The sequence below is a fragment of the Stenella coeruleoalba genome (genome assembly GCF_951394435.1).
Source record: "Stenella coeruleoalba genome assembly, chromosome: 11".
NCBI lineage: Eukaryota > Metazoa > Chordata > Mammalia > Artiodactyla > Delphinidae > Stenella > Stenella coeruleoalba.
In genome coordinates this window covers 101,350,031-101,375,823 of record NC_137157.1, presented here as the reverse complement: position 1 = coordinate 101,375,823, position 25,793 = coordinate 101,350,031, and the positions used below count along the sequence as shown (strand labels likewise).

Below are 25,793 nucleotides of genomic sequence, written 5' to 3'. Positions count from 1 at the left end.
CTCCAATAAAGATGTTAAAAAAAAAAAAAGGTGAGTGCTTAATTGACAGCTTAGAGAGCCAAAGGGCAGATGAAGGTGAGCCTGAGAATTACCTCGGCCGTTCTCAGGCTCCAGTGTTTCCCTGCTGTCCTGTGTCCGCCCAGGGTCCCCCGAGGCAGGCTTGGGGGCCGCCACGCCCACTGGGGGGAAAGGGCCAGGCGCAGGGGGCGGCACGGGTTGGTGGGGGCGGTAAGGCATGCCTGCCGGGCACCCCCGCGAGGAGAGCTGCTGCATGGCGAGCATCTCTGGGCTGTCCAGCATGGAGTCCCCGCCCTGCATTCCCCGCAGGGCCTGGGCCGGTGCTCCAAAGAGAGAACCTTGCGTTGGTGCTGGAGGGGGCTGGAACCGATGTCCACCAGGTTTACAGGGTGGTCGCATGTACCCCGAAGAAGGAACTCCGTGAGGTAGGAAGCCTGATTGTTCTGGCCACTGGTTTGGGGGGAGGGGTGCTCTCATCACTCGGGAATCTATCATGTGACCCAGAGTGCGAGGCTGGTGAGAGGGTCCTGGCACCATGGGGGGCTTCTCATCTGGCCCCAAGGGTCCTGGATTTGTAGCACCGTGATTCCCATTCCAGACTGCAGAGTGTACTCGACTCAGGTACTTGTAGGATCGGTACATGTGGCTGGGAGGGATTTCTGAACTCTCAGGAAAGGCTGGGGGTCGGGCCGGAGCCCCACCGTGCCTGGGAGGGATAAAGCCTGGCTGGAAATGAGCTGGAGGATACATAGTCCCCTCCTGGCTGGGGCTGCTCATCTGCCCGAGCAGCGAGGGTCCAGGACGCGATCCCATGTCAGCAAGGGGCGCTAGGCCCCCGCACACCGGCTTCTCGTCGGGGGGGCCTCGGTGATGGTTAATTCCAGCTGGAGGCTGGCAACAAGAAAAGAGATGTGCTTACCACAAGGTAATGGGAAATTACAAGTCCAATTTAACCTGGGGAGAGACTGTATTTCTGAAACGCACCTTTGTACCTGTGCATGCTGAGCCGTTTGCTTACCTGCACTGCTAAAGGCTGGGGATGCTGTCCAGGCCCGCCGGGGTGCGGCTCTGGGGCTCCAGAGGAGACACGGATGGTGGCAGGATCCGACCCTCGGAGAGGACAAAACGTTCCCTGTCCTGCTGGCCTCTGGAGGGCACGGAGCAAAGGCAAGAAGAAGAAGAGAAGAGGCACACCCTTCGCATCCGGAAGACGAATGTCCTGCTGGAGGACAAGGCCGCCACCTGCTCTGTGCGCACACTCACCACAGGAGGGCCCAGAGCAGGGGCTTCCCGTCCTTGTCTCTCCCCAGAGCCGCCTCCGCCAGTGTTCTCCCCAACTGCTCCCCTCGTGAAGGGTTCACTTACATACTGTATGTACCTCTGTGCCTTGAACTTAAAAGGGGTTAATAATGCCCGTGCTGAGAATGTGTGGTTCAAATGATTTCGAAAAAGAAGGATTTAAAATAAAGGAAGGATAGAGGAAGGGCAGACAGGGAGAAGAGACCACCCATAAGCAGGACACCATGTTGGGAGAGGATCTACTGAGAAGGCTTCACGCCCCGCCCCAGCCCTCAACCAGGTGAACCCACGATGGGACAAAGCTGCTCCTCACCAGCTGGCTTGCGAGGGGCGCCTGGCTGGGTCCACCGTAATGCAGGGGTCCAGGGAGGCTGCGGCTGCTCGGGATGCCCACCTCGCCAGGGGGCTGCGCAGAGCCGCGGCTCTCACCGGCCGCAGAGGATGCAGCGCGGCGCCCAGGGGGCAGCGACTTCCCCCCGTTCTCCGCAGGCTGCTGCTTCCGGCCAGGCGCCTCCGAGTCCCGGGAGCGGGTGCACACGTGGCTGCGTGCAGCCCGACCACGCCTCTTCTCCCGCTTCTCCTCCTCTCTGACCCAGAATTCTTCGTCCGTGTCCCCATCCTCACCAGGAAAATGCTTCAGCATTGCGCGGTGGAAGCACCTCTCCAGGTTGTCCGACATCTTGGTGTACTCTGCGGGGGACCGAGGCCTGAGCCCCGCTGGGCAGGCCCCCAGACCTCCGCCCACAAACATGCAACGGGGCAGCCCCGGGCTCGACTGCGCGGCTGCCTGGGCTGCAGCGCTTCCTATGTTGTAGGGCTACGGACACGAGACCAGAACAAGAAACCAGTACACGGTTTTCTGGCCTCCAGCCTGTGTGGCTGGGACAGTGAGCCCAGTACCCCAAACCGGTAAAAATTGAATTCTTTAATGCCAAACCGCAGAAACATTAAGTACAATCACTGAATCCGTCTAGTAAAAAAAAGAAGGCATCGTGAGCTCCAGTTTCAGCACCTGGCGCGACACGGGCTGTGTCATCAGAGGTCTGCTGTGTGATGCAAAGGTGGCTGACGGTGGGGGCCGAGGACAAATAGACCCAGGCGGGCCTGGGGGAAGACGAGGACCCGGGCCGCCAGCCACCGCTGCCCCTCTGGCCAGGTGGGGCGGGACAGGGCCCGGCACGCCCATCCCACAGCGTTAACACACATTCTCCTGATGGTCCCCAAGGAAGGTCTGAATCTCTGGAAGGTGTGTTTCTAAACGAGGGGGCGCGTTGCTCTTGGTCCTACTGGTGTGCCAGTGTGCGTCCACAGCCACCCCTCTTGTACTTACCGCTACTTTCCCCGTTATATTTTCGACAGTTCCTGAACATAGTCTTCATGTCATTCACAAACTCCTCCTTGGAACAGTATAAACCTCCATTCAGTTTCTTCTCCATGCTTGAAATATCCATGGGGACCTACAACAGGACACGTTAATTATCACAGGCTGGAGAACACAGCATCCTGCAGGTCCTGCGAGGCGGAGCGATCACAGCATTAGGAGCTGCCCAGAAGCCTGGGGTGCACCCAGCAGCCCTGACCCTTGAGGGGCAGCAGGTGAACGTACACACAGCAACACAGACCACTAAAGATGCCCACACCACAGTCGCGCACAGCTGACAAGGCCACCTCTACCTTGATAATCTGGTAATAGTTAGGGGCATACGATTCATCCACTGGTTCCAAAAAGGGCCAGGAATCCTTGTGAGCCTTCACCACGTCCAGAACTGAGGGCCAAAGAGGAGAGCTGGGTTAACACACCGACGTGGGAACACACTTAGGCAGAACACGGGAGCTGAGTGTGGGAACTGACCTTTGTACATGGCAGTGAAATCGTCGTCCAGCTCAAAGCTGTAAATCAGAAAAGAAGAGATTAGCGGTAGCTGAGACCACCTTCTCTCCTCGGAGCTCTTGCTCCAACCTCACACGCAGCTCACTTGCGCCCAGGTTTGGAACAGTCCCAGTACACCTTTGTTAAGGAAAGTCTGTAACACTGAGAACGCTCCTGACAATGCGACGAGGATGAGGGCCAGCATACGTCAGCCGAACAGGACCACCACCTTTTCCATCTACAAAATGATGGTTGCGTGAAACTCATTTATGATTCTGTAACGTTCGTGATTTAACAGCACACTCTTCGCCAGGTTGTACTCTACTCTAGGAAGTACTTCTGTGATCTAAAGAATAATAACCCAGCAAGTCAGACAGCAGCGGAAGGAGCTCACGAGCACTGGCCACGACCCCCACAGAGGGCTGTTCTAAGGACACGACGAGGCAGGCTTGGGGCCACTCAACACTCACGGGTCTCTCGTCCTCTTCTCTTCCCGCGGAGGGGAGGGAGGGTCCAAGTGGGACAACTCGGGGGGGAGCGCCTTGCCCTGAGCCAGCAGCCAGGCCCTCTCTTCCCTGAGCTTCCTTCTCTTGGCGCGATCTGCGTGAACACAAAGCACAGGTGCGTCGGGCTCCAGAGGGGCAGACGTCTGTTCTGAGAGGAGGAAACAGATCACCAAACGCTGACTTCTGCTCCCTTTGAGTCCTCTCTTTGCTAATTCGGATGGTGCTAGAGATGCAATGCTTTGTGGACCCACTTCCTCCTAGTCCTACCAAGTTCAGGTCGGGGGGTGAGGGAGGAAGGCGGCCCCGGACGGGGACGGGGAAGACCAAGAGAGAAGGAAAGCAGAATTACAGGGACAGGGAAAAGCAGAGCACTGACTGAGGGTCACCCTCTCTGACAACCCCAAGGCCTTCCTAACTTTCCAGCAAGAAGACAACATCCCCTTTTTAGGACCAGACCTCAATCCAAACACACCCAGGACGGTACAAGCCCATCGCAGCTCTCACACCAGCTATCCTTGCTCGGCGGCCACCCCACCCACGGCAGCTGGTGCACCCTTGCCAGTGCAGGAGGAGGGCTCCTGCGAGCGAGGGAAGAAGCCAGCTGGATGGGCCAGGAGCTGGAAGAGGGAGGGCGTTTTCTGGCTCCCAGCTGTGGCCACAAGAAACATACTTGACACTGCACTGCTGGCTTGCCTGGCCCTCGTGCCAGCAGGGCGGAAGAGAGGCAAGGAATGCAGAACACCATCAGAAGGCAAGACCCAACGATGGAGAGAGAGGCCCGGGAAGGTGCCCGGTGGGAGCACGACACAGCCCTAAACGTGCAGACAGCGTGCTCTCCCCAAGCTCCCTCTGCTCCTACTTCATGCTCATTTATAAATAAACTTTTAAGTGTAAGAGAATCTGTATCTGCTTTAATTAATCAGAGGCACTTTGCTATGAACGACGTTCAAAACTGTTTTTTAACAAAGAGAATGATTTCAAGCTTAAAGAAAAGTATAACCAAATTAACGAATATCCGCATACCAAGCTGTCAAACTTTAACATTAGGACTCTGATTCTTTGCATCGTGAGAACCACCCTTTCGAGAGAGGCGCCTTCCCGAGCACGGGTGAGCCCCCCAGGGTCCACGGCAGCAGGGACCTGCCAGGTGCACTGCGGAGCCTTTACAGGCTCACAGCTACTCCTTCACAAGTGACGCAAGCGAGCTACCTCACTCTCACATCGAGGGGGACATTTTTAGCATTTTTTCTATCCTGATACATATGACGTGGAATTCTGATGTTTCTGTTTGCCTTTTCCTGATTGGAATGACACAACGTATTTTCATGTTTATTATCCTCTTCTGTGAATACCCTGCTTATATACTTTGCCTTTTTTCCCTGTGGGTTGTTGGATTCCTAAATGATTTGGAGAAGTGCTTTTAAATAACGTGGATAAGAAGTCTTTATTAAAACTATCTTCTTCCATACCTGATTTGTCTTTTCACTTTGTTTAAGGTGTTTTAGTCATTTGTAAATTTTAAACAATTAATGTCATCGAGTATATCAATCTCCTTCCCCCGTAGTTTATGCTTTTGTTACTTAAATTCTTTCTGTCCCAGCATCTTAAAGACCCTCACCTATGTTTTCTTCAAAAAGCTTTTGGCCTTTAGCCCATCAGGCGGCAATGGTGCTGGCAGCGCCTGGTGAGGAACCAGGTCTGTTTCTGGCTGTTCACTGCCAGGTCTCACTACCCATCTCCAAGCCAGTAACACTCTCCCACATTCACGGCAGCTTTTATTCTGTTATCTGGTAGAATGAGTGTCCTGAACATATCGATTTTTAAAATTATCTTGGCTATACTTGGCCCTCTGCTCTTCTGTATGAATTTCAGGAACATAAAATGATTTATTTAATATTTAACATCAAATACTGAGTCAAGGTCAAACTTACCCACTTGTTCAATAATTTTAAGTTGGTTTGTTCAAATCAAATCCAAAAAGGTCCAGACAGTGCATTTGGTTGGTATGTCTCTTAAATTTAGTGGAATGTGTAACAATGTCCTCTTCCAATTCATCTGGTGGAGAAACTGGGTCATTTTGTCTTGGTAGAATTTCCCACGTTCCGGATTTAGCAAGTGGCATTCTCATCACAGTGTTAATGTGCCCTGTGGTAGTTCTATTGAGGGCCTTTGACCAGACAAACGGTGTGTTTCTTGGCAATGTTATTCCATAGGTGATGCCTGTACTTCCTTTTTCATCACCTCAGCAGACACAATATATGGTTACCTTTTCTTCTGTGGTGTTAAATTCCATTAGTGTTTACCTGATCCTTCCATTATAAAGTTCCTATACTTAAAGATCAAACACAGTTCCAAGATAGAAGTAAACTGTAGAGAAAATTATTTGTGTGATTGTTTTCTCAATAATTCCAAGGTATATACCTAGTACTACGTGTAAATATATGTGGGACAGAAGTTAACTCAACACATGTAACTGGATGCTTTAGGGCCGAGCAAAAACTCTAGCACGCAGGGCAGGGAGCAAACTACTTTTGTGAAACACACACACACACACACACACGCACGCACGCACGCACGCACGCACACACACACACAGAGTTTTATAGAAACACAGCCCTGCATGGCCGCCAGGGCCCTTCACAGAAAGTTAGCTGACCCCTACTGCAGGGCATTCGGACTCAGCAGTCTCCTGGAAGCTTGGTTGAGGAAAGCTTTGTCTAGATCCACCGTTTCGTTACTTGTTACTCTAATTCTAGTATTTCTGCTAAATTTATTGACCGAATTCTTCTTTTCTCATCAATTATTTTCATATTCAAAATAAAACATAAAGAGGAAACAAAATGCTTCATCCTTCGATTTTTACCAGTTACTGTTTAAAACTTTTATTCCATTCATTTAAACTAAACAGACAGACCAACATAACCCAGTTCTCTCACTTCCCCACCAACACTCTGCCTCCTGTGACCAACGATCTGTTCTCTCTAATGAGCTTTTTTCTTTAGAGATTCCACATATAAAACGGCTCATCCTGTGCTTGTCTTTCTCTGACTTATTTCACTTAGCATAATGCCCTCTAGGCCCACTCATGTTGTGGCAGATGGCAGGATTTCACGCTTTTTTTAATGGCTAAACATTACTCCATTGTGTGTGCACCAACTCTTCTTTATCCATCTAGTGATGCGCACTTAGGTGGCTTCCGTATCTTGACTATTATACATCTTGCTATGAACATGGGTGTACACGTATCTTTTATTATAATTAGTTTTGTTTTCTTCAGATAAATACCCAGAAATGGAATTCCTGGATCATATGGTAGTTCTGTTTTTCGTTTTTTGAGAAATCTCCATAGTGGCTGCACCAACTTACATTCCCACCAACAGTGCACGAGGTTTTGCTCTAATCCACATCCTCGCCAACACTGGTTATCGCTTGTCTTTTTGATACTAGCCATTCTGACAGGTATGAGGTGGTATCTCATTGTGGTTTTGACTTGACATTGAGCATCTTTTCTATGTCTTCTTGGGGAAAATGCCTATTCGGGTCCTCCTTTTTTTTTTAAAATAAATTTGTTTATTTATTGGTTGCGTTGGGTCTTCGTTGCTGCACATGGGCTCTCTCTAGTTGTGGTGAGCAGGGGCTACTCTTCGTTGCAGTGCGCGAGCTTCTCATTGCCGTGGTTTCTCTTGCTGCAGAGCACGGGCTCTAGGCACATGGGCTTCAGTAGTTGTGGCACGTGGGCTCAGTAGTTGTGGCTCATGGGCTCTAGAACACAGGCTCAATAGTTGTGGTGCACGGGCTTACTTGCTCCGCAGCACGTGGGATCTTCCTGGACCAGGGATCAAACTCATGTCCCCTGCGTTGGCAGGTGGATTCGTAACCGCTACGCCACAAGGGAAGTCCCAAGGTCCTCCATTTTTTAATTGGATTGTTTGGGCTTGGTGGTTTTGTTTTTTGGGGGGATTTTTGCTATTGACTTGTATAAGTTCTTTACCTGCTTGGGGTATTAAGACTTTATTAGGTATATGATTTGCAAATATCTTCCCCCAATCAGTAGGTTGTCTTTTCATTTTGTGTATGGTTTCCTTTGCTGTGCAGAAGCTATTTCGTTTGCTGTAGGCCCACTTGTTTATTTCTGCTTTTGTGGCTTTTGCCTTTGTAGTAAGATCCAAAAAACCATCGCCAAGACAGATGTCAAGAAGCTTACTGCCTATGTTTTCTTCCAGGAGTTTTATGGTTTCAGGTGTTACATTCAAGTCTGTATGTCATTTTGAGTTAATTTTTGTGTATGGGGTGAAGCAGTGGTCCAGTTTTGTTTGTTTTTTTTTTTTGGCTGTACCAGGTCTTAGTTGAAGCCAGTGGGCTCCTTAGTTGTGGCACGTGAACTCTTAGTTGCAGCATGCATGTGGGATCTAGAGTTCCCTGACCAGGGAGGGATCGATCCTGTGTTCACTGTGTTGGAAGGCAGATTCTTAACCACTGCACCACCAGGGAAGCCCCGGTGGTCCAGTTTTTCCAAAACCATTTATTGAAGAGACTGTCATTTCTGCATTGTATATTCCTGGACTGGTCCTAGACTTTTGTTTGTAAGAAGGTTTTCTTGATGACCAATTCAATCTCCTTACTAGTAATTAATCTGTTATGGTTTTCTATTTCATCATGATTCAGTCTTGGTAAGTTGTATGTTTCTAGAAATTTATCCATTTCTTCTAGGTTGTCCAGTTTGTTGGCAATGTTAACTGTTCTCAGTAGTCTCTTACGATCCTTTGTATCTCTCTGGCACCAGCTGTAATATCTAGTGTTCACTTCTGATTTTATTTATTGGAGTCCTCTTTTTTCTTGTGAGTCTAGCTAAAGGTCTGTCAGTTTTGTTCATCTTTTCAAAGAATCACCTCTTGGTTTCATTGATCTTTTCTATTCTTTTTAGTTTCCGTTTCATTTATTTTTGCTACGATCTTTATTTCCTTCCTTCTAACTGTGGGATTTTTATGTTCTTCTTTAGCTGGTTCCTTGAGGTGTAAAGTTGGTTTGTGTATTTGAGACTTTACTTTTTTCTTGAGGTAGGCATTTATCAAAACTTTCTTCTTAGAACTGCTTTTGCCGCATCCCATAATTTTTGGTATCTTACATTTTTGTCTTAAGGTATTTTGATTCTCTTTTGGATATTCTTTTACCCATTGGTTGTTCAGGAGCACATTGTTTAATCTCCCCATGTTTGTGAATTTTCCAGTTTTCTTCGTGTTATTAATTTCTAGTTTCATACCAGTGTGAATGGAAAATATTTCCATCCTATTAAATTTATTAAGATTTTTTGGTGGCCTAACGTTTCATCTATCTTGGAAACGTTCCATGTGCACTTGAAAAGAATGTGGATTCTGTTGCTTCGAGATGGAATGTTCTGCAAATATCTGTTAAGTCCATGTCTATCTGGTCTAACATATAATTTAAGGTTTGTGTTTCCTTATTGATTTTCTGTCTAGATAATCTGTCCATTGATGTCAGTGGGGTATTAAAGTCCCCCACTATTATTGTTTTGCTGTCTATCTCTCCCTACAAGTCTGTTAATATTTGCTTTATATATTTACATACTCTTCTGCTGGGTGTATAAATACTGGCAAATGTTATATCTTCTTGAAGACTGACCCCTTTTTCAATATAGATAGCTCCTCTCTATCTCTTACTACAGTCTTCATTTTGAAGTTTATTCTGTCTTATATATGGACAGCTACTCCAGATTTTCTTGTGGTTTCCATCTGCATGGGTATCTTTTTCCATCCCTTCACTTTAGTCTGTGTGTGTCCTTACATCTAAAGTGAGTTTCTTGTAGGCAGAATATAGATGGATCTTGTTTTTTCTTTATCCATTCAGCCACTCTGTGTCTTTTGACAGGAGAATTCAGCCCATTTACATTTAAAGTAACTATCAGTAGGTATGTACTTATCACCATTCTGCTAACTGCTTTGTGGCTGCTTTTGTAGTTTGTTTCTTTCTTCTCTTGCTCCCTTCCTTTGTGGTTTGATAACTATTTTTAGTGATATGCTTATAATCCATTTCTCTTTATCGTGTATTTACTGTAGGTTTTTGCGTTGTGGTTACCATGAGGCTTACATATAATAACTTACATCTACAACAGTCTATTTTAAGTTGTAACAACTTAAATTCAACCCCATTCTAAGCTCATCATTTTTACTCTCCACTCCCATGTTTTATACTTTTGATGTCATGTTTCACATCTTTTTATCTTGTTTATCCTTTAATTGTTATAATCATAGTTATTGTTACTACTTTTGTCTTTTAACCTTCATACTAGCTTTATAGGCAATTAATCCACCACCTTTATTATGTATTTACTTTTCCAGTGAGATTTATCCTTTCATGTGTCCCTGTTACTAATAAGTGCCCTTTCTTTTTAATTTAACAAAGTTCCTTCAACATTTCTTACAAGTGGTGATGAACTCCTACACTTTTGCTTAAATGCAAAGCTCTTAATGTCTCTAATCTGAACGATGTCTTTACCAGGGAGAGAATTCTTGGTTATAAGTTTTTCCTTCAAAACTTTGACTATATCATGCCTGCAAAGTTTTGCTGAAAAATCTGCTCACGTTCTTACGGGGAGAGGGTGGGGTTTCCTTTGTATGTGACAAGTTGTTTTTCTCTCCTTGTCCTTAACTTTGGACAACTGAGCTATAATGTGCCTTGGTGTGGGTCTCTTTGAGTTCTTGGATGTCTGTTTCCTTCCCAAAGGTCAGGAAGTTTTCAACCATCGAGTCTCCGCCATTTTGGTTATTGTATCTCAGTCATTTTGGTTATTGTATTCTTCAGCTGAGACTTCTCTTTGGCACTTTCAAATATTTTCCTTCTCTGTTGAAGTTCTCACGTGTTCATGCATTCTTTTCCCCAGTTTGGTGAGCATCTTTATAACCATTACTTTAGCTCTTTATCAAGTAAATTAGTTCTGTCTCATTAAGGCTTTTTTCTGAGGTTGTAATCTGTTCTTTCATTTGGAACATATTCCTCTGTTTCTTTTTGCGGTACGCGGGCCTCTCACTGCTGTGGCCTCTCCCGTTGCGGAGCACAGGCTCCGGACGCGCAGGCCCAGTGGCCGTGGCTCACGGGCCCAGCTGCTTCGCGGCATGTGGGATCTTCCCGGACCGGGGCACGAACCCGCGTCCCCTGCATCGGCAGGTGGACTCTCAACCACTGTGCCACCAGGGAAGCCCCCTCTGTTTCTTCATTTTGCTGGACTCTGTTGACGTCTGTGCAGAAAAGGAAACAACCGCCTCTCCCAGTCTTGAAGGCGGGGCCTCATGTGGGAGATGAGCCTTTTTGTTTAGCTCTTCCCAGCTCTTGGTCGTCTCTCAAATCGCTGTGCTTGTCCAGGCAGCCTGATGTATTTCAGTGGCTCCCAGCAGTTGAGGGTGTGCCAAGACCTGTCAGTGTCCCAAAGGGGAGGGTCTCAGAACCCAGATTCAGACTGACTGGACACTTTCCTCTAAAGTTCACAAACATACAGGGCTGTGAGCAACTGCAAGCCTGAGTCCCACTGGCCACCAGTCAGGGACCTGCAGTGACCCCTGAGTGGCAGTCACAGACAAGTGTATAAACTCTCTTCCGGGGGCCCACCTCAGGGAAAGTGGGAGACAGCAGGCACTCACAGCCTCCAACCTATGAGAGCACCCAACCTAAGCCTGTCCCTCAGGCTGACGCTCCAGGACAAGCAGGGTGGCCTCCATCACGTGACAGCATGGAGTGTGCCAGCCTGTCCCAAACTGGCCCTCCGCTCACCACAGTCCTGTGGGACCCAGGAATACAAGCCCCTCTGGCCACCAGAGCCAGGTGTTCAAGGTGTGAACCATGGGTGTCAGATGCATGTAAAGCCTCCCTCCAAGAAATTTGGGCTCTGGAGGGCCCGCCCTCTGACATCTCTGGAAAGGATTCGGGGGCCCCTAGATGCAGGCTTAATTACAAACCTACCCCTCAGGCCGCAGCCATGGTGATCAGCTAATAAGTCTCCACCAGAAAGACCGAGCTCCTGGTCTATAGTCTTTTGCTGTGCCCTGGGGGTGAAGAATCTGCTGTATAAAATAAATAAAATTTAAAAAAACAAAAAGGGAACCCTTCTGATGTTTCCATATTAAGTAGAATGTTTGCTTACATTTAAGAAAATAAATATTGGTTTAAGGAAGTTCCCAGAGGAAACGAGAAAAGAAGGAACACAGGAACCACCAGAAGCTAGAAGCAGCACAGGAGAGTATAACCCCAGAGCCTCACCAACACCCAGATTTCAGACTTCCAGCCGCTAGAGCTGTGAGACACTTACTTTCTGCTGTTTTAAACCACCTAGTTGTGGTAATTTGTTATGGAAGCCCTAGGAAACTAACACAAAATCCAATCCCATTTCCTCCTGAACCCTACTGCTGCTCCTGAGAAGTCTGCTGTCTCTGTTACAGAACATTCTCTTTTCCCGACTGGAAATGGGCCATGTGTTCCATGATTCGGTCCCTTGGGTCTGTATTCTATCCAGTTTGTATCTCATCTCTCAATCATTCATATCTAATATTTCCTCTGCCCCATCACTTGATCCTTCCATTTTACAACAGTGGACAGACACACCCTGCAGCTCTGGTCTGTGACCCGTGAGTCAATTATCAAGCAGTTTCCCCACTCTCTGCCGGCTTTATATTCCGCCACAGGGAGCACTAGAGGGGACAGGAGACGGCGGGGAGTGGGGGGGGGATGGATTTCTCCCCCCCGGGTGCTCTTAAACAGCCCACCAGCTTGTCCCTCCTTAGGAAGACGTCCATCACTGGGAAGGCACAGCTGGCAGTTCCAGAACCGGGCTGGCGCCTGCCCTGAGACTAACATCCAGCTTGCGAGCCCCTCCTCACCTGCGGGTCTGATGACCCCAACCCTTCTCTTTATTCCCCCTGCCTCACACCCTTTCAGCTTTTGTATTTCTCTAACTTGCATTAAAACAAAGACCCACGTGAAGTTCTCCACTGAAGCATCTCTGTGACCGCACACTGAACGATGGACCAGAGGCGACTTCTCCCGCCACGTCATCCCCTTTATCTCCGTGATGCATCCTGCACAAGCCCCACGCAGCTCTTCCAGTGTGGTTCTCTCCTCAGGTCTAACTAAGCTTTAGAGCCCAGTTATCAAGTTATTATTCCAATTACCATATTTACATTTCTAGAAGTTCCTTCAATATTTGTTTCCTTTGAATCTGCCTGTACTTTCCTCAAGGTTATTTCTTCCTGATGTTTCCAATTTCTTCTTTTTTATACCTGATAATGCTAAATATTTTTCTATTTTGTCTGCTGCCACCTACTAACCGCTGCTCACAGTGGTGCCTCCTCATGTCTATTCCTCTTCAGCACGGGTTTACCCATGGTCATCCTTCCCGGGGCAGAGATTCCCTAGACGGACCACTCCACACCCACAATTCGATCTGACAGTCTGTTTCACTTACTGCTGTTTTTAATCCCCCTAAAAGCAGCTTCTGATAATTTTCCTTACTTGGTTAAGAGTTCAAAAATGTTCTTAAAAAGGGTATTTACACAATATCAGACACAGTATTATACTGAATAACCAATAGAATCTCCACATAATTGAGGCAAGAAGAATTTTTAGGTTTCGCATCAACCACACTGAGAACAAGGAAGTCTCAATGTCCCCTTCCATATGGGCTCATTTCACTTAGCATGAGTATCTGTCAGACTCCAGTCTTGTAACATCCTTTTTATACAAAGACAATCCTAATAAATAGCAGTATATTTATTTGGACTTCTCCTTTTCTTTTTGCTTTTTAAACATTTTAGTGAGAAATATAAACACGTACCTTTATAACCACCTTAAGTATATGATTCAGTAGCATTAGGTACATTCAGTGTTGTACACCCATCACCGTTATCTACCTCCAACACAAAACAAAACGGCACCAAACTCGCAGATGAAGAGAACACAAAGAAGGGGGGCCGGGGTGGGCGAAATGGGTGACGGTGTCAAGAGGTGCAAACTACCAGTGACAAAACAAGTCAGTCCCGGGGATGTGATGTACACTGTGGTGACCACAGTCCATAACACTGTACTGTGTATGTGAAAGCTACTCTCATTACAAGAAATCAAATTCTTAACTTACTGTGGTGACCATTTTGCAATGTACATAAATGTCGAATTGTGTTTACTCCTGAAAATAAGGGAATGGTGTATGCCAATCATACTTCAACTTAGAAAAAAGGCAAATGACAATGGTACCTAATAAGAACTCCATTGAAAATTACAGAACTCCATTGAAAAATATAAAGAAATAAAAGCATAGTTACTATTTTGAGGAATTTAAATCTAGCACTGGAAATAAATTACGCAAAATCTCAACGTATGATATACCACCAAATGTGGCACAGGCTACATTAGTAGATTAAATGCACTAAGCATTCTAGAATGAAGAAATGATCAAGGTCAGAATAGGGTTAGCCTATTAAGAATCAGAAGGCAGGGCTTCCCTGGTGGCGCAGTGGTTAAGAATCCACCTGCTAATGCAGGGGACACGGGTTCGAGCCCTGGTCCAGGAAGATCCCACATGCCGCAGAGCAACTAAGCCCGTGCACCACAACTACTGAGCCTGCGCTCTAGAGCCCACGAGCCACAACTACTGAGCCCACGTGCCACAACTACTGAAGCCCACGCACCTAGACCCCATGTTCCTCAACAAGAGAAGCCACCAAAATGAGAAGCCCAGGCATCGCAACGAAGAGTAGCCCCTGTTCACCTCAACTAGAGAAAGCCCGCGCGCAGCAACGAAGACGCAACATAGCCAAAAATAAATTAATTAATTCATTAAAAAAAAAAGAAAAAATCAGAAGGCAATACCCTAGGAATGAGAGGGGAAATCACATAAGGCCAGAATCCTTTAAATTTTACAGCCAAAATGTGTTTAAAGTTTGCATGTTAACACTGCATTAAAAAGCCAAATCTGGGACTTTCCCAGTGGTCCAGTGGTTAGGACTTGGCGCTTCCACTGCCAGGGCCCAGGTTTTATCCCAGGTCAGCGAACTAAGATCCTACAAGCCATGCAGTGTGGCTGGGGGAAAGAAAAACAAAAAAAGCCAAATCCGTGTTATGCTATTTTATTTAAACTTTAAAAAAGTTCAATAGGACTTCCCTGGTGGCGCAGTGGTTAAGAACCCGCCTGCCAATGCAGGGGACACGGGTGCAAGCCCTGGACCAGGAAGATCCCACATGCCTTGGAGCAACTAAGCCCGTGTGCCACAACTTCTGAGCCCACATGCCTCAACTACTGAAGCCCACGCACCCAGAGACTGTGCTCCACAACAAGAGAAGCCACCGCAATGAGAAGCCCGTGCACCGCAACGAAGAGTAGCCCCCGCTCGCCACAACTAGAGAAAGCCCGCGCGCAGCAACGAAGACCCAATGTAGCCAAACATATATAAATAAATAAATTTTAAAAATAAATAAAAAGTTCAATACATTTACTTAAAATACTGGTCTGTATTTAACAAAGCCAAAATGCTCTGCTATCCAGTGATTTATCAAGTTCAGCTTATAAACACCACTGCATCTAACATGTGTGCTTTAAGTACAAAGGTTAGAGACCCCGCACGCCCACGCACACCGGGGCAGAGCGAGGCTTTTCTTAAGTACATCTCCTCTGTGTGTAAGGTTACTTCTGCGAGAGTCACCTTTTTTCAATTGCACACGGGGATGCAGCGGAGCCGAGAGTGAAGGCGGGGACGGAAGGACCCCAGGATGGCAAGGGCGAGGGCACTGCCGGGCCGGCCCCGAGCCAGCCAGACGGCAGGGCTCCAGGGACACGCCCACCCCCCACCCCCCACCCCCAGACAGCCCTGCTGCCGGAGCCCTGGGCAGAGCCCTCCTACCTTCCACGGCCTTGACCCTTTCCTCCAGCTCCCGTTTCCTCTCCTCCTTCAGCAGCTGCTCCTGCTCCTTCTTCTGCACCGCCAGGAGGATCTGGCGCTCCTCCTCCTCTGCCCTGCGCTTCTGTTTCTCTATCCTGCCGAGCACAGGGGTCTCCTGCGAGGGGCCAAGAAGTTCAGTCAACACACAGTAAAGCAAGACCACGCCTCTGAGTAAAGATTCCACGTTCTCTATTCAGCACATAGTGCCAGACAGCTGGGTGACTTACACCCCAGCTACAAGTTCATCTTCTCATCTGTACAATCAATGAACGGATGCAGACACACACTCACATTAAGACACACAGTGGGGATCAGAACAGGTAAAGGCTTGGCCCCGATGACGGATCTAATTTGTAGTCTTTGGGAGATAATCTGGAGAGCAGACCGGAGCAGAGAGGCAACATCACTCTTAGATTTAATCTTTGATAAAAGTGGTACCTTAAAAAGCACCTTCGGGCTTCCCTGGTGGCGCAGTGGTTTAGAGTCCGCCTGCCGATGCAGGGGACACGGGTTCGTGTCCCGGTCCGGGAGGATCCCACATGCGGCGGAGCGGCTGGGCACGGCTGGGCCCGTGAGCCGTGGCCACTGAGCCTGCGCATCCGGAGCCTGTGCTCCGCAACGAGAGAGGCCACCACAGTGAGAGGCCCGCGTACCGGGGCTGGGGGCGGGGGGGGGGGGTGGGGGGGCACCTTCATCTAAATAACTAAGAGAAGGGTGAGCTAGCACGATTTCAATAATGCGCACGCCTTCCAAACTCCCAACTTCTGCACTTTTCTTTACTAATCAAACAGTAAATAAAATGGAGGGTTCGGTGGGAAGGGCCACCGTTTTGCCTTAAGATACAGAAAAGAGATGAAGGTGACGGCACAGAAATGCACTGCTGCCCTCAGACTGGAGAGCTTTCCCCTCGTTTTTCAACCCAAACAGCATTAATACATAATGATTTCAGGTGGTTAGTGCGATGCGATTGCCTAAGAAATTTAAGGAAAGAAGAGGAAAACAGGACCATTACCATCATAATTTCTGAAAGTTTTACTCTGGGTATTTCCAACACAGCTAGTTCTGAGCCATTCTGTAGCCCAGAACATGCAAACGAGGACTGAAATCGTTATTTTCAATTTCTTCCCTTGACTTCTGTGCTGATGTGTAAGGTAGAACTTTTTCTTTTTTAAAATTGTTATTGAAGAGGTAATAATTGTTGCCTGCAACAGAGAACACCTGTAAGTTGCACAGACACAGAAAAAGGAATCAGGTGTCTACGAAGGGAAAATGCCAGTTCCCCTTACAGAAAAGATAATGCTGATTATCCCACGTTAGGCAAAACTAAATCAGGAATATGACTTTTTCTTAACAGATGTTTTCAGTAGGAAGAAGACCTAATAAGAATCTTCTATGCTAGATATCTGTATTCTGTGGAAATTACACAAGTGGTCTTAACGTTGGGGGAAAAAAAATGACAGCCGACTGCCATCTATACAAAGTCATAACTAAACACTGAAACCATCTCGTTGAAATTTTCTACTATTTTTTTATGGTCCTTAAAACTTGTTTCGATTGTCATTTGACTCATAATTAGGAAAGCAGTCTTCCCTAGATAGTAGACCTTTTGAAAGTCAAAGGTTTTACTGTTCAAATTCTGAGCCTGACTTTAAAATTTAACGGTGGCTACTTGACAAGGTAAAAATATGAACTAAGAGAAGAGAGATGAAAATGAAAACAATGTTAACCATTATTACTGCACACATGACACTGTACTCAGCCACCCAAATAGAATTAAACGAAGTTCCCTAAAATCTTTCTCCTATAACCAGAGTGGGCAGGGTACACGAGCTACATGTCCTTCGTGACACTGGGCTGTCGCTGGCGTTGCACACAGACAAGCCTCCTAAGGCTGGGGAAGCACCTTCCGGCGCTCTGCCCCCAGCTCCACAGGTCCCTAATTCTTCCAACTTTGGGGCAACATCTTTACTTAGTTGAGAAGTTACAGTGGAGCTACTGTTTACAAAGCAAAGCAAACCAGAAGAACATGCCTTTACTCTTTTCAGCTGTACAGTGACTCCAAGCAGATGCCCCTAAGATGTCAACTGATAGGGTGGCAGAAAGGCAGGGCAGAGAGGCACACAAGCCTCGCCAAACGAATTATTTCATTCAAAGAAAAGGGCATTGCTTTCTACGCATCAGACCCAATGAAAAAGCAGAAAAAAACAAGCACATATAATAACCAATAGTTATTTACTGCATACAATGATGACAGCAATGTGTGTGTCCTGCCCCTGCCTAACAAAGGACAACATGAGGAATGCTCTCCCTTCAGCCAGAACAGAGACATACCAGAGAGGATCTGCACCTTAGTGAGGACTGAGGACACGCAGCCCCAGGGCTGCTCACCAGAGTCACCTGGTCAACACACAAGAGAGGCACTCACGCGTGAAGACAATGGAAGGAGGGGAAAAGGGAAAAATAGGTAATTACGCACATCCTAAGAATATCTACACAATTTTTTCAACAAATACAACGACGTACTATTCTTAATATGGGAAGATGTCTTACAAAGCAGTTAACAGTAGCCCCCACCAAGAAAATGAAACATGAATACAAAATTCACAGAAGTAGGTAAAGCACATCCATGATCATAAGGAAACGCAAAACAGCCTTTTCACTTACAAAACTGTACAAGATGAAACACGTAACACGTCTGCTAAGACATGGTAACAGGGACTCCCTCAGTGAGCTGGGGACACAGATCTTCTGGAGGACAAGATGGACACACGTATCAGGAACCCTGAACAGAGTAATTGCACTGCTGTGACTTTATCTTAAAAGTGAGACAGCGAGGCAAAATATTTCTGAGTACGTTAAAGTCAACATTATTTAAAACAGTGAAAAACTGTAAATATCCTAAATGTTTACAAATAGGTAAAATTACATAATCACGATGCAATCATTAAAAATTGTTTTTTCTGAGGACTATTTAATGAAATATGAAAAGGCACCTTGATGTTAAATGAAAAACACATGTCACAAGACAACAGTCAGTGTGACCCCAGGTTTGTAATAAATGCATAGAGAAAGGGCCTGAAGCAAACACATGAAACTGTAAGTAGGGAAACTGTTACCACGTCTCCTGCACTTTTTACGAGAGTTTTCTGTAAGAGCGTGTAAATTCTTTCGGACACAGAACAGCCCCTTCCCAAATAAGCTGGGGAAATCACCTAGTATTACCTGCTCTAAAACGACCGAATTTTTATTAACGTCTTACCCCCACTACCATGTGATCCCTATTAAAAGTCTAACATTCAAAGGTTAAAGTACCAAAAGGTTACTATCACGTACAGATTTTATGGTGAGGTATTAAAATTGATTTTAAATAGCTTAAAATATTTCGGTAACAATGCAGCAGGAATTTTTTTAATTAACTTTTTCATTGGAGTATAGCTGGTTTACAATGCTGTATTAGTTTCTACCGTACAGCAAAGTGAATCAGCCATACACATGGCCACTCTCTTCTAGACTCCATTCCCATATAGATCATTACAGAGCACCAAATAGAGTTCCCTGTGCTATACAGTAGGTTCTTATTAGCTATCTTTTATATATTGAAGCAGGAATTTTAAAACTTAGAAAATTATAAATGCCAAGGACTGCTGCTAAATCAGAGATTCTGCATCATTCAGAAATACATGTAAAGATATTGCAGTGAAATTCACAGGAAATGAACAACTTTAAGGTGCATAACCTTAAAGGGGCATTCAGTATATTCACAACGTGTGCGACCACCATCTGTGTTAAGTCACAGAACATTTCACCACCTGAAAGAAAGCTCCGCACCCAATGAGCAGTCGCTCTGCATCCCCCACTCCCCAGGCCCTGGAGGCCACCAAGCTGTTCCTTCTATGGATTTACTTATTTTGGACATTTCACATAAATGGGATCATACAATTTGTTGTCTAGTTAGTTCTTTTTTAAATACATTAATATTTATACTAAGCACATAAGATGTAACAATTGAATAACTTGAATTTACAGCATCTTAAAAAAGCAAACTGTTATAACAACAGCTAACAATCCTGTGAAAAAATGGGCAGAGGATCTGAACACTTTTCCAAGGAGGACATACAGATGGCCAACAGACACATGAAAAGATGCTCAACATCATTAATCATCAGAGAAATGCAAATTAAAACCTCACACCTGGTAGAATGGCCATGATGGCCATCATCAAAATGACAGGAGATGGTAAGCGTTGGTGAGGGTGTGGAGAAAAGGGAACACTTGTGCACAGTTGGTGGGAATGTAAATTGGTGCGGCCACTATGGAAAAGAGTATGGAGGTTCCTCAAGAAATAACAAACAGAATTATCATATGACCCAGTAATTCCACTCCTGCGTATCTTTCCAAAGAAAGTAAAAGCACTAAGTTGAAAATGTATATGGACTTCTTTGTTCATTGCAGCATTATTCACAACAGCCAAGACAGGGACACAACCTAAGTGTCCATGGCTGAAGAAGAGGTGGTGTATATACAGTGGAATATTACTCAGCCACAAAAAGAAGGAAATGCTGCCATTTGTGACAACATGGATGACTTGAGGGCATTCTGTTAACTGAAATAAGTCAGAGACAGACAAATACTGTATGACCTCACCTGTATGTGGAATCTAAAAAAACTGAACTCACACCAAAAGGATTAAAGACCCAAATGTAAGACCAGACACTATAAAACTCTTAGAGGAAAACATAGGAAAAACACTCTTTGACATAAACCACAGCAAGATCTTTTTTGACCCACCTCCTAGAGTAATGGAAATAAAAACAAAAATAAACAAATGGGACTTAAACTTAAAAGCTTTTGCACAGCAAAGTAAACCACAAACAAGACAAAAAGACAACCCTCAGAATGGGAGAAAATATTTGCAAATGAAACAACGGACAAAGGATTAATCTCCAAAATATACAAACAGCTCATGGAGCTCAATATCAAAAAAACAAACAATCCAATTAAAAAATGGGCGGAAGATCTAAATATACATTTCTCCAAGGACGACAGATGGCCAAAAGGCACATGAAAAGATGCACAACATCACTAATTATTAGAGAAATGTAAATCAAAACTACAATGAGGTATCTCCTCACTCTGGGTCAGAATTGCCATTATCAAAATATCTAGAAACAGTAAATGCTGGAAAGGGTGTGGTGAAAAGGGAACCCTCCTGCACTGTTGGTGGGAATGTAAGTTGATAACAACCACTATGGAAAACAGTATGGAGGTTCCTTAAAAAACTAAAAATAGAACTACCATATAACCCAGCAATCCCACTACTGGACATATACCCTGAGAAAACCATAATTCAAAAACAGTCATAGGGCTTCCCTGGTGGCGCAGTGGTTGAGAGTCCGCCTGCCGATGCAGGGGACACGGGTTCGTGCCCCGGTCCGGGAAGATCCCACATGCCCTGGAGCGGCTGGGCCCGTGAGCCATGGCCGCTGAGCCTGTGCATCCGGAGCCTGTGCTCCACAACGGGAGAGGCCACAACAGTGAGAGGCCCGCGTACCACAAAACAAAAACAAACAAAAACAGTCATGTACCACAGTGTTCATTGCAGCTCTATTTACAACAGCCAGGACATGGAAGCAACCTAAATGTCCATCGACAGATGAATGGATAAAGAAGATGGGGCACAAATATACAATGGAATATTACTCAGCCATAAAAAGAAACAAAACCAAGTTATTTGTAGTGAGGTGAATGGACCTCGAGTCTGTCATACAGAGTGAAGTAAGTCAGAAAGAAAAAAACAAATACTGTATGCTAACATATATATATGGAATCTAAAAAAAAAAAAAAAATGGTACTGATGAACCTAGTTGCAGGGCAGGAATAAAGAGGTAGACATAGAGAATGGACGTGAGGACATGGGGTGGGAGGGGGAAGCTGGGGCAAAGTAAGAGTAGCATCGACATATATGCACTACCAAATGTAAAACAGTTAGCTAGTAGGAAGCAGCAGCACAGCACAGGGAGATCAGCTCGGTGCTTTGCAATGACCTAGAGAGGTGGGTTAAGGAGGGTGGGAGGGAGGCTCCAGAGGGAGGGGATATGGGGACATGTGTATGCATGTGGCTGATTCACTTTGGTGTACAACAGAAACTAGCACAGTATTGTGAAGCAATTATACTCCAATAAAGATCTATTTAAAAAAACGAAGGTGGTCAAAAGGTACAAACTTCCAGTTATAAACAGGTGACCGTAGTTAATAATACTGTACTGTGTATGCAAAAGCTAGTAAGACAGTAGATTTTAAAGGTTCTCATCATAACAAATCTGTAACTGTGTGAGGTGATACATGCTAACTAGACCTATTGGTGATCATTTTGCAGTGTGTACAAATATCAGATCATTATGTTGTACACCTAAAACTAATGTTATAAGTCAATTACATGTTTAAAAAAAAAAAAAAAAAGTCTGTGATTTGGAGAACTCGACAACAACAAAACTCAAAGCCCGCGGAGCACCTAGGAGCAAGAAGGAAGGTCCAGAATCCGTGCTGCAACGTCCTGACCGCCCCCGCCCGCAGTGGCCCTTCTCCGGGGTTTCAATCCCTGCCTGGTCTCCAAATGCGTTCTCCAGACTGCCCCCACCCTGGGGTGCCTGCTGGCATAAAAACACCTCTGCTTAGTGAGATACCTCTTTGCCTCACAATTTCTCATGCCCCTTTCTCCTGCATCATAACGTGTTATAATTCCAGCAGTTCCCATCTGATGTGAATTCTGAACAATTATCATTTTATATAAATTGCATCACACACATTTGGGAAAAAATATGTACGTGGTGCACCAAGAGTCTGTTTTAAATTTCCGTGCTACTTTTCAGCAGTGGATGGGACTTATGACCTGAAGACACCTGTGGCAGTTCAATAGTTTAAACTCCAGTAGTTTAAAGAACAAGTACATAGAGTCGAGTCAACAAAAACCAAACAAAAAACTAGCAGTTAAAAAAAAAAATCTTACACTGTTTTGCATTGCAACTTTTTTTCTTTAGAAGGGGTCAGCTGCAGACGGGGCAGGGCTGTGTTTAATGCTGTGCAGAGAAGAGGCCTGTGGGACCAGGACAGGGTTTCAATGAGAAGCTAATTAGAAACAGCACTTTGAAATCCTCTCAACAATTACAAATAGAATCTGGCTGAAGCTGAGCCCAGGACTCCCCGTCCATGCCCCCCACCCATCCCCAGCACACATGGGACCCGAGCTCCCTGGCAATGACATGTCCAGAGTCTCCTGACAAAAACAGTCCAGGAGGTCAGGGAGACAGTGTCCCTTCACTGGTATTTCCCCAGGAGTCATAATTAACAGACTTTCTGAGGCACTAAGATTGGACTCCTGGGTGACCAGAAACCCTGCCTATAAGCCATTAAAGACCTGAAGATTTTCTGCTGTTTAAACAAAAGCACAAAACTCATGCCACACTGAAGGCTTTCTCCAGGATGTTCAGCACTGTAACTGACAGCACGAATCTCTTCAATACCACGGTTACTTGTATCTAAGACCAAAGAGCAGAATAAACAAACAAACAATGCTGCAAATAACCTAAAACTTTAGTGTCTGAAGCCAGGCTTTTGCTGGCAGCAGTGAAGAACCTGCCTATCTGTATTCAGATTACTCTGCAACCAGATGTAAACTATGGCATTTAGGACTCAGCCCAGGGCAGTGAGCAGAAAATGGGAAGACTTTCAAGGAGGTGGTTAACTGTCCAGATACAAAGGCAGCGAGAGCCCGTCAAGGGGAATGAGGCAGAAAACCAGTTGAGAACTACAGCTGGACAGCCTGACTGAGGCCACCTCCAACCAGGGCCTCGAGGGAAGAAGGGACTGGGGAGACCTGCAAATCAGGCAGAACAGGACTGCCTCAGTTTACCTCCTGGTACAGACATACTTATGAGCTGAAGAAAAAAGACCCAGAGGATAAGTCCAAATATACTGGAAATACAGAGATTTATAAATGAGCTTCTCCCCTTTCGGGGATCAAGGTAGGATGTACTCGGTTAATGGCCAAGTCCCTGAACACACAATCTTGCGGTCACATCAACGACCGCGAGGCCGCAGAGGGTCCACACTGTCACAAGCCAGCCAGACACGGCCTCCAGGGGAAACGTGCTCTGACCACTAACTGCTTGAACAGCCAATGGGATGGATGCTAAAAGGAGACAAGGCATTAAAAAGTGGAGCGAGTCTGGGAACTGGGCAGCAGGGGAAGTGGGGGGTGCCCCCTCAGTCCTGCCCGCGCCCCCCTCCCCCATCCAACCACTGTCATCAAACATCCCCCCTCCCCTGCAGTCCAGGTCCCTCGGGCCTCATTCCGCCCCCATCTGCCCACTTTTACATTTCAGTAAATACAAACAGCAGTTTCGTCCCTTCCTACAACTGTAATGCTGAACAATGTCACAGAAGTTCCCAAAGAGAGGTGGCTCCCGGGGACTGCTCCCCCCGAAGCATCTCTTCACCAAACACTGTCTCAACTCTTACCCTGCCCCTCCCAGTTCGTGTCCCCCTCCAGGACATGTGAGCGCCCCTACTGCACAGGGAGCACCGGAAGCCCATGGACGTCCTGCTCCAACTAAGGAAACGGGGCCTGAAATGCCGAGAGCTCTCCTCCCTGCTGCTTCCTCTGCACTTTGTCACTATTCCTTTGTTTTCCTTCATGGCCAGACCTCTCAAGAGGTCAAACACCACTCTGACCAGTAACTCCTCTTTTACTCACTTGCAACCCGACCTTCATTCCTATCATCCTCTAGTGAAGTCCTCCCCCCAAAGGCCATCCTCCCCTCTAGGCCCACGCTCCCAGAGCAGGGACCCTACAGCTACTTGCTCACCTTGCAGTTGTTCCTGATGGGGTCTGACCCCAGATGTGTCTTCCTGAAACAAAGACCGAACGACACAGCCTCCGACCACTGCCTCCCATGGACAAACAAGCAGGGGACGGCCAGGGGACTCCAAAGTCTGACTGTTCCAGCCCAACCGCCACTCTGAGTCACAACATATCTTACACGCCAGCCACGACCCAGCACACACGCTCTCCGACTGCACTGCACACGACCCTGCCTCTGTACTTCTGCTTGCCTTGACCCTCCGCCCGCACTGCCACCGTCAAAACCTCAGCCACCCTGCAGGGCTCAGACGACACAGTTCTGCTGCTCCAACTCGCAGCCCCAGTTCCTTCCATCTTTGCCTCTTGCGTTCCTATTACATGTGTGTCTGTTACGGAACGCATCAATCTCCTCGGTATTACAGTAAATAACGATGTGAGTATCATCCCCGGAGATTAGGAGAGCCCAACAGTCAACTTACGTCTTATTTTTACAACTCCTTCTCTTTCTAGAAATGCATCTTATGTAAAAGAATACTCCATAAAGGCTTGAGGTTTTAAAAATGAAATCAAGGTAAATAAAGAACTTGGGATAGAAGGAGTACACGAAATAAAACGGGACAATCTTTTCTGAACATGTAAACCCTTCTCTCTGTTCCCTCTCACACACTCACCTATTGCTCAGTGGACTTGACGGACAGGTGGTCAGACCTCCGCCCAGGCTGCAATCCTGTCCGTGTCCTCTGTGGACGCTTTCCCTACAGTTACAAGTGAGGAAGAGCGAGGACAAGATGGGTGAGGGTATCCTCAGCTGCTGCTGTTGCTGCCACTGCCACCAGTCGAGAGAGGCCTGGAAGGGCCAGGTGAGGCTCTACCTAAACAAGGGCCCGTGGCACCCCAGGCCAGTCAGCAAAAATGACAACTCAGCTCTGCAAGGCCCCACGCAGCTTATTCACTTAAAAACGTTCAAAAAAGCTCAGAGATACCATGTGTCAAACTCCCTGAATGGTGTTAACACTTTTAACAAGTTTTGTCTCATATTATCACCTCCAGCTGCTGGGAGCGGCTCTCAAGGCGGATTCCGAGCAGCAGGAGGGCAGCTCTCCTCTAGAGGCGGTTCTGTGGCCGGTGAGGCTGGAACAGGTAGGAGGACGAGAGACGACAGGCTCAGCCAGGAGGGATCGCAGAGCTAGACCCCCAGATGATGTCAGAGGCTTGGCAGCGGCCGTTACACGGAACTTCAAAGGCCAACGTCAGTTTTGGAATTTCTGTGGACTGAGCCCCAAAGCCTCGCCATCATAACCTCG

At 46.5% G+C, this 25,793-nt stretch overlaps 1 protein-coding gene across 2 annotated transcripts in view; it reads right to left on the bottom strand.

Annotated features, from left to right (window-relative positions):
* Positions 1-25,793, bottom strand: part of CECR2 (CECR2 histone acetyl-lysine reader) — a 155,596-nt gene that overhangs the window by 12,492 nt on the left and 117,311 nt on the right. For both annotated transcript variants that reach the window (XM_079937652.1, XM_079937653.1), the window contains exons 8-15: positions 15,591-15,744; positions 3,658-3,787; positions 3,170-3,207; positions 2,992-3,083; positions 2,648-2,774; positions 1,631-2,007; positions 1,037-1,165; positions 93-909 (exon numbers count right to left, since the gene is read on the bottom strand). In XM_079937652.1, coding sequence (XP_079793778.1) covers positions 93-909; positions 1,037-1,165; positions 1,631-2,007; positions 2,648-2,774; positions 2,992-3,083; positions 3,170-3,207; positions 3,658-3,787; positions 15,591-15,744 — 1,864 coding nt within the window. The remainder of the gene's footprint in view (positions 1-92; positions 910-1,036; positions 1,166-1,630; positions 2,008-2,647; positions 2,775-2,991; positions 3,084-3,169; positions 3,208-3,657; positions 3,788-15,590; positions 15,745-25,793) is intronic.